This window comes from Galeopterus variegatus, unplaced genomic scaffold, assembly GCF_000696425.1.
Source record: "Galeopterus variegatus unplaced genomic scaffold, G_variegatus-3.0.2 Scaffold3852, whole genome shotgun sequence".
In the NCBI taxonomy this organism is placed as follows: domain Eukaryota; kingdom Metazoa; phylum Chordata; class Mammalia; order Dermoptera; family Cynocephalidae; genus Galeopterus; species Galeopterus variegatus.
In genome coordinates, this window is record NW_007729963.1 from 264,355 (window position 1) to 273,884 (window position 9,530).

A 9,530-nucleotide genomic window follows, 5' to 3' on the forward strand; every position below is an offset into this window, starting at 1 on the left:
CAACACCGAGGGTTGCGATCCTGTTGCCGGTCCCGGTCTGGTACGGGCATGACACTGAGGGGTGCGATCCGTTGCCGGACACGAAAAAAGACAAAAAAGGGAAAAAAAAAAAAAAAGAACATTGTACCTAATGATTTAATTTAATTAATTTTTTAAATTGAATCATAATTGATTATACATATATGGAGGTTCAACTTTGATGTATGTTGATCAAATCAATATTATTAGCATATATATCATTACAAATCATACTTATTTTTTATACCCCTTATTCGGTCTCTCCTCATCCCCCTCTCCCTCCCCCCTCCCACCTCTGATAACCTTAGATTTCTTCTCTCCTTCTGGAAGAGTAAACATTACTCTGTTGATTTGTTGCCTAGACTATCTGTCCAGTGCTGAGAGAGGTGTGTTCAGGTCCCCCAGTATTATCATAGAATAGATTCTTTTTCTATCACTCTGGAATGGGTTTTGTGTATCTTCTTCTTTTCTTTGGTCTCCACTGGTGACCCTCCTTGTGTCAGTGCACTTGAGTGGCTGGCGGGCCACCTGCACTCTGGTTGTGGCATCTAGCCACTTTTGCAGCCGCCATGGCTATGGTGGTGGCTGTGGTTGGCCACCCACGTGGAAATGGTGTTTTTGGTGTGCTCCTTGCCTGGTTGTGGGAGGAGGGCTCAGTCCCTGGATCCATGCCTCAAGACCCTGAGCAGGCCCTGTGACAGTGGCGGCATGCCTGGATGCATGAAGAAGGCTCGGTCCCCAGCTCCATTTGGTTTTACATTCTAAGATATTGTTGCAAAACAGTTACCTAATGATTTTAAACAGAAGAAACTTGTGTATGGAAGGCCTTTAATTTTTTCAAATATTTTCTTAAAAATCTTGGGCCGGCCCGGTGGCGCACTGCTGTAGTGCGCCGCTTGGGAAGCTCGGTGGCGCTCCCGCCGAGGGTTCGGATCCCACATGCAGACCAGCCGCTCACTGGCTGAGCGAGGGGCGGGAGCAACACCGAGGGTTGCGATCCCGTGGCCGGTCCCGGTCCGGTACGGGCGCAACACTGAGAGTTGCGATCCGTTGCCGGTCACGAAAAAAGACAAAAAGGAAAAAAAAAATCTTTATGATATGAGTTTATAGTACATCCAAAACAAGAAATTGTTATGTAAAAAAAATTAACAGTCTTTAAAGTACTGAATTTTAGATCTTTATGATATGAGTTTATAGTATATCCAAAACAAGAAATTGTTATGTAAAAAAAATTAACAGTCTTTAAAGTACTGAATTTTAGATTATGAAATGAGGTGAAAGGCTGAAGAAGCATAGAAAAAAGTTTGCAATTACCTGATCATGGTAAAAGTATTCCAACAGGACACATGGTTATATAGGCAAAACTTTCTTGGGAGAGCCCTGACCCTTCCTGCTGCAAACCCTTTTACCAGTTTCCTGTACACCCTTCTCCATGTACAGCGGTTTCCCTGAGAGAGATTAGCTTGCACTTGCATACATAGCTCTCTCTCACGGTCCGCTGCGGCCTGGGGTTGGGTTTTATGGTTAGTTTGCAATGAACTCTGCAAAGTTGTCATTTTAGAATGCCTGTAATACCTGTAGGTTTGAAAACTGGCCATGACCTTGACCACTGGTTTTATTCATGTGGTGAATGTTCTTATTAAAAACAGTTCCTTTATTTTGAGTTTTCAGGGCCATTCGGTTCAGAGTTACTTTTGATAAATGTTCTCTGTTGACTTTTAGATTTTTTAAAAATTTTATCTGTTTAGGAAGGTGAACCTTCTGGAAAGAGAAAAGCAGAAGATGATGATAAAGCAAGTAAAAAGCATAAGAAGTATGTGATCAGTGATGAAGAGGAAGAAGAAGATGATTGAAGTACAGAATGTGGGAACATTTTATATATTTTATTGTACAGCTTGTTTTATAAATATGATGTAAACATGAGTTATTTTGATCCAAATGAATTGATTTGCTTTTGTGTAATTTTAATTGTAATAATAAAATTTCAAAGCAAGTCTCTGTGTTCAAGAAATCTACTTTTTCCAAAGTAAGTTGATTTTGTTAACACTTTACACTGAGTCTTAGGTTTTAGTGAATTTCTGCTGTTCTGTCCTGCACTCCATTTCTCCCATCCCCACAAAGAAGCCTCCTGGCCAGGGCCAGGACTGGAGTGAGGCCATCTTCTCAGGCGCAGGGTTTAAAGAGGTGCAGGAATAACCTCGGCGATTGTATTAGTTTCCTAGGACTGCCATAACAAAGTACCACAAACTGGGTTTAAAACAATAGAAATTTGGGCCGAGCCCGTGGTGCACTTGGGAGAGTGCGGCGCTGGGAGCGCAGCAGCGCTCCCGCCATGGGTTCAGATCCTATATAGGGATGGCTGGAGCGCTCACTGGCTGAGCATGGTGCAGCCGGTCACAAAAAGGACAAAAAAAAAAAAAAAAAAAAAAAAACAGAAATTTATTCTCTCACAGTTCTGGAGAAGGCTCTTGGGAAGGCTCTTTCCTTGCCTCTTCCTATCTTCTGGTGGCTCTGGGCAATCCTTGGCTTGTGGCAGTATGATTCAAATCTCTGCCTGTGTCTTCAGTAGCTTTCTTTCTTGTGTTTGTTCTGGGTCTCTGTGTGTCTCCAGTTCTCTCTTGTTTGATAAGGACACCACTCATTGGATTTAGGGCCAAGTCTACTCCAGTGTGACCTCATTTTATCTAATCACATGTGTAAAAGTTCTTTCAAAGAACATCACATTCCAGGGAGATGTGAATTTGAGGGGGCCACTGTTCAACCCACTACAATAAATAATACTGTAATACAATATTTAAAAAAATGAAATTTAATGTAGAAAAATCCTGAACAAAATGTCAAAATTTTTTAAAAAGATGGGATCTGGGCCGGCCCGGTGGCGCACTGCTATAGTGCGCCGCTTGGGAAGCGCGGCGGCGCTCCCGCCGAGGGTTCGGATCCCACATACAGACCGGTTCCTGCTCACTGGCTGGGCGAGGTGCGGGAGCAACACCGAGGGCTGCGATCCTGTTGCCGATCCCGGTCCGGTATGGGGGCGACACTGAGGGTTGCGATCCGTTGCTGGACACGGAAAAAGACAAAAAAAAAAAAAAAAAGATGGGATCTGGTGGGGCTGGGATTAGAGCTATGAGTCAAGTGAGGAGAGTCAGACAAGGACAGGATTGGATTTTCTTTATTTAGAATTTTGTTTATCATGAATTTTTTGCATTAATTTTGACTTTTTTTTTCCTTTTTGTCTTTTTTCGTGACCGGTAATGGGATGGCAACCCTCGGTGTCGCACCCGTACCACGACCGGCAACGGGATCACAACCCTCGCTCAACCAGTGAGCGGACCAGTCTCTATATGGGATCCGAACCCTCGGCGGGAGTGCCGCCATGCTCCCAAGCGCCGCACTCTACCGAGTGCACCACCAGGCCGGCCCTTAATTTTGACTTTTTAAAAAATATTATATTACAATGTTATTTATCCTGATTACTGAGATTTTGGTGGTTCTTGTATTTATAAGCAAGGTGAGTGTCACATTGTCATATCCTAGTCCTGGCCCTGCTTTCTCAACAGCACAGCAGCTGGGTTGCAGAGGGCACCACCCTGAGGGAGAGCGCCAGGTGAAAGCTGTATTACTTGTTTTTGTATTAGCTTGTGTGACCCCTAGCATTGAATATCACACAGCCTCACTTCTGCCACATTCTGTTCTTTAGAAGTGAGTCACTAATGCGAGCCCATATTCAAAGGGAGGGGAATTTGATTTCTCTCAATGGGAGGAATAGCAAAGAATTTGCAGATATGTTTTAAATCCACCACACGTTTGCCTTCTTTATGGTGCCCTTGTACATACACTAGTCTTGTCCTCACTAACAGTCTCTACCTTCTATTCTACTTCCTTCCTGGTGCTGTTAGTACAATCTAGGAGTGGCAATTGTGGGAAGCCTAGCCTGGAGCCTGTTTATAGAGAAAGAAAAGTGACATCAAAAGAGAGGAAGGTCCTGAATCACCATTGTGTCTCTTTCCTAATTCAGAATCTTCAGTGTCTCTTTCCTGGCTTATCAAATTAGAACTCCTAGCCTGATTTTTAAGAGCCTTAATTCTTCTTTTTTTTAACTAGTAGACACTTGGTGTGTCAGTTATTAAGCTTTTGTTTCTCATCTCCACCCTTCAGTACCTGGCCCTGTGTGTGATGTTGATGTTGGGGCCAAGACTCCACAGACCATACTTTCCCGGCTGCCCCCTGTTAGGGGGCGCCAGAGGAAGACTAGAAGCCTGGATGGCAAAGACAGAATTGCTCCTTCCTGTTTGTTTATGGAACTTTCTGGGGGCTTCCTGTTGGCTTGCAGTTTCTCTGAGGGGGCCCATCAACACTTCTTTGCTCCAGCAGCTGAACCCAGTTTACAGATTTACCACCATTTGGAGAGCTAGCCTCATTTCCCCCGCCATAAGACATCAGCACTGGACAGCTGCTCTTCTCAGTCAGGTATGGATTTTAGCTCTTCTGTAAGGTCTTAAATTTTAATAATTTCACCTCTTAACTGTAGAGGTAGAAGTTGTTTTCTGCATTTGTTACCTCTGTGATCTCTTGTAGTTCCTCTTTTTATACTTTTGGTAACCTAGTCAGCAACTTTAAGCCTAATTACAATTTTTAAAATATTAAGTTCTGTCTGTATAGATAACTGGTGTGTTTTCTGTTTCCTGACTAGAACCTGACTAGATTGTCCTGAATACAAATCCTCAAAAATGGAATTCAGGGGTTGGCTTGGGTTTGAATGCAAGCTGGACTCTCCACCAGTGGGACATGGGATGCTGGTAATCCATGGTGTGCAGTGGTTTCGTGAATTGGATTTTCTCCTGTAGCTGAGGGCTGACATGGCTGCTGCCCTTGTCTCTTAGGCAGTAATCATGCCTGTAAGGTCTGTGGTGTGGGATGGAGCACTCTCAGGAAGAAAACGACAAACTTAGATCTTTAAACATTCAGCTCAACCACTGAGCTTTCATTACAGCTCTAAAGGAATCTCATCTGTAGCCACAGGGCTGAGGTAGCTGAAAATCAAACACAACAGTTAGTTGTGTGGTTACAGAATTACAACATCAATTGAATTCACAGCCTCTACAAGTCTCTCATGTAAAAATGCAGTGTTGGGAAAGAAACCAGGAATGGAGATATTATGGACTGAAAGTCTGTGTCCCTCTAAAATTCATATGTTGAAACTCTAGCTCTTAATATGGTGGTATTTGGAGGTGGAGTCATTGCGAGGTAATTAGGTTTAGATGAGGTTATGATGTGAGGGTGGGGCCCTCATGATGGGATTAGTGTTCTTATCAGAAGAGGAAGGAAGACCAGGGCTCACTCCCCACGCACACAAAAAAAGAGGCCATGTGAGAGAGAGAAATGTGGGGGGAGAAAAAGGTCATGTGAACACACAGAAAAATGGTGGCAATTCACAAGCCAAGAGAAGAGCCCTCAGAATGAAACCTACCTTGCTAGCACCTTAATTTTGGACTACCAGACTCTGGAACTGTGAGAAACAAATTTCTATTATTTAAGCCACCCAGTCTGTGGTTGGTTATGGTAGCCTGAGTGGACTAAGTCGGGGGATATCTGCTTGTACCTGGATGAGGCTGAAAAGCTCATATTTCCCATTGACTCTGAGCTTCCCTTGCCTGTGGGAAGCAGCTTGCTTCCTTGTGTCTGAGGAAACTACTTTTTCTTGCTTGAAAACATGGTAATAACATCATTTGGGGCAGTTCCCATTCTCCTCAAGACTCACCCAGCTGCGTACTCTCATGCACCTTTTTTTTTTTTTTGTCTTTTTTCGTGTCCGGCAACGGACCGCAACCCTCGGTGCTGCGCCCACCCCTCGCTCAGCCAGTGAGTGGGAACCGGTCTGTATGTGGGATCCGAACCCTCAGCGGGAGCACTGCCGCGCTCCCAAGCCGCGCACTGTAGCAGTGCGCCACCGGGCCGGCCCTCTCATGCACCTTTTTTTTTTTTTTGTCTTTTTGCGTGTCCGGCAACGGACCGCAACCCTCGGTGCTGCGCCCACCCCTCGCTCAGCCAGTGAGTGGGAACCGGTCTGTATGTGGGATCCGAACCCTCAGCGGGAGCACTGCCGCGCTCCCAAGCCGCGCACTGTAGCAGTGCGCCACCGGGCCGGCCCTCTCATGCACCTTTTTTTTTTTTTTGTCTTTTTGCGTGTCCGGCAACGGACCGCAACCCTCGGTGCTGCGCCCACCCCTCGCTCAGCCAGTGAGTGGGAACCGGTCTGTATGTGGGATCCGAACCCTCAGCGGGAGCACTGCCGCGCTCCCAAGCCGCGCACTGTAGCAGTGCGCCACCGGGCCGGCCCTCTCATGCACCTTTTTACCAGCAGACCCACTGCCAGGATCTCATCGTGCTCCAGCAAAGCAAGCACAAAGTCTGAAGAAGAAATAGCTTGTACACCAAAAGAATTATAAGATTTTGCTAATAAATATAGGCAAAAGCCTGGGGGATATGTGTAGAAGTGGATTCTAAGAATGAGATAAAGGACAGAATATAACACGAGTTTGGGCCAAATTTATTATTGGGTGTACTTATATATTCTGGGTTTAATGTGTTAGTGCATGTAACCGGACATAGCCCTGTACTTGGGTGGTTAACTAAAACTCAATGGTGGCCAATATTTATTGAATTTGAGATGCCAAGGCTTCGCTGGCTTTATGTGGAGGAGGGAATCCAAAGGCTTAGAGAGACTGTTGGAGTAGACTTATCTTGGGTTACCTGCATAGCACCTCTCCCCCAACTCCTAACGACATCCCCTGAGAGGCCCAAGAGGATACTCCCTTCACTAGGACATTGAGAAATACATTAGTAAGGGGAGGACCTGTGTCCTTCCAAAGCTGTAGGCAGGTATGATGGGTGATGCTGCCACTGAGATGGGTATGATGGGATCCCAGAAGAATAGAGGCCATCTGACAGTGTTTAAATGCCAGAGCCAAGACGGGCACATTACAAAGAAGTGCAGTAGAGATGTAGCAGTAACCAGAATGTTTTGATCCACAGAGATTTTTGGTGGTAACTGATTGATTATAATGTTCCTAGGAATTAAATAGATGGGCAGGCTACCAAAGTGTTGCTTGATCTGTATTATAGGAAAACTCTAGATCTGATGGCTAAAATCCTGACAAGTCACCACAGTGGATAATCACTCCCTCTCATCGGTTTTCAGATATATGAATATTATATGTCCCCAGACCCAGAGTCCCTTGATTGAAGGGGAGACTGGGTCTCTTTGAGGAAGGCTCCTGAAGCACTGCGTAAGTACAAGCGGACTTCAAAAAGTTCGCAGTCAGGTGATAGATGGAGTTTTAGCCCGAGATCATCTCATAGTATGCCCAGCAGATTTGCAAACCCACCTTGTGGCTATTTCTCCAGTTCTTATATATACGATTGGGATAGACATATTTTGTCAACTGAGTGATTCCCCATATTGTCTTTCTGATCTCTGTAACAAGCACCATTATGGTAGAAAGGACCAAGTGGAAGCCTTTGGAACTTCTTTTTCTTACTAGGATAATAAACTCAAACAACATTGCATGTGTGGGTGGCGGGGAGTGGGTTGGAATTGAAGAGATGAACGACACCATCAAAGAGTTAAAAGAAGCAGGGGTGATGATACCTCTTATATCCCCCATTTAGCTGACCAGTTCAACCTGTGCAGATAGCAGATTGATCTTGGAAATGATGGGTCACCTTAGACCTAATCAGATAATGATTCCAATAGCAGTCACTATTTCATATGCATGTATTTATTGGAGCAAATCAACAGCTGCTGACACCTGGTACACAGCTATTGACTACATCATGTGTAAGGACAAACAAAAACAGTTTGTTTTTACCTGTTAGACCAACGGCACACTTTCACAGTCTTGTCTCAGAGTTCCAGGGACTCACCTGCACTCTGCTAGAATGAAGTCTGCAGAGATCTTGATCATCTTGACATTCCACACATCACACTGGTCAACGCATCGGTGACATTATGCTGATTGGGTGTGATGAGCAGAAAATGGTAAGTAATATAGATGCCTTCGTAGCTAGCATGCAAACTTTGTGGCTAGCATGCAAACCAGATGGTGGGAGATAAACTCCATCAAAATTCAGGGGCGTGCCACCTCTGAAGTTCCTGGGACATGAATGGTCTGGAGCATGTCTCTATATCCCCTCCAAAATGAAGGATAATGTGCTGCACCTTGAACCACCTACCACTCAAAAAGAATGTTTGGTGGACATTTTTAGATTTGGGAGCCAGTGTACACACATTTTAGTGTGCTACTTTGACATTTTGCCAAGTAAGCCATAGATGCTGCCTGTTTTGAGTGAGGACCAGAATAAGAGAACACTCTGCAGTGAGCCTAGGCTGCAAGGCAGGCTGCTCTTCCACTGGGTCTTCATGACCTGGAGGATCCAATGATGCTTGATATGTCTGTGGAAAATACCACTACTATGTGAACCCTTTGGCCAGTATCAGCAAGAGAACTGAGTTCTGGCCTCTTGGGGCCTGGAACATATCCACACCTGCTTTTTGTAGATAACCACTTCGGAACAACAACTGCTGGCTGGCTTCTGAACACTTAATCCTGGGACATCAAGTTACCACACAGGCTGAATTTCTCATCATGAAATGGGCGTTTTCTGCCCACTAAGCCATAAGGTTGGGCATATATAATGGCATCTATCATCAGCGAAGTCCACAAGGCAAGAGAAAGTCTCTTGTATAGGCGGCTCAGGGTCTCTCAGTACAGACTCCTGCTGAATGGCCTCTTCTATCCGCTTCTCTAAAAGCAAGAAACCTGGCTCCAATTATCCTCAATATGTTTATTTGTTCGGTCACCCTATATACAAATAATACAATGACTGCGGATATCTTTTTGGCCCTCACAGTGGCCACACAGGCCAAGTTCCTGTTAAATTTATAGCTCAGAAAGCTCTACTCATATTGAGAATGAAAAAGATTGCAGTACTTGTAGTTCAAGTAAGGGGCAGCAACTCAGCAGACATCTGAAGAAAACCCTCAAGAAACTTAAATGGGATGAAACGACATACTATGCACTTAGGCATACTGTGCGAATGACTTAACATTTAACAAAAATGTGGATAAATGTACACAAAACAGGCTTCTGTGTGCAGATACAGTCAGTGTTGTCCTGGTCCTGAGCAGCATTGTTGTCAGATGCTGTTAACCACTATTTCCTTTTTGGTTCAAAATTTTGCTCCTTTGTTGCTTTGTATTTCAGCAGGAAGCCCTGGCACCTGTTGGTTAACAGATGTTTTTGGAGCCACAATCCCAATCAAAACTATCATTTATCCTACTTTGTGGCACCTGGGGGATTAAAACAAGGGACAAAAGTCAACGTAACTCCATTGCAGGGGATGTCTTTTTCTTAAACTTTGTAAAATGGTACAATTTACGTATCTAGCTGCACATTACTACGGGTACATTAAACATAGTGACTTATACACATTAATTGGGAAAACAGCTG

At 44.5% G+C, this 9,530-nt stretch overlaps 1 protein-coding gene across 1 annotated transcript in view; it reads left to right on the forward strand.

The window, feature by feature from the left end:
* LEO1 (Leo1, Paf1/RNA polymerase II complex component, homolog (S. cerevisiae)) overlaps positions 1 to 2,012 on the forward strand; it is a 43,797-nt gene extending 41,785 nt beyond the window's left edge. Inside the window, exon 12 of the mRNA XM_008586149.1 lies at positions 1,767 to 2,012. Within this exon, the coding sequence (XP_008584371.1) occupies positions 1,767 to 1,871 (105 nt within the window). The 3' untranslated portion in view covers positions 1,872 to 2,012. The remainder of the gene's footprint in view (positions 1 to 1,766) is intronic.
* The last annotated feature ends 7,518 nt before the right edge of the window (positions 2,013 to 9,530 follow it).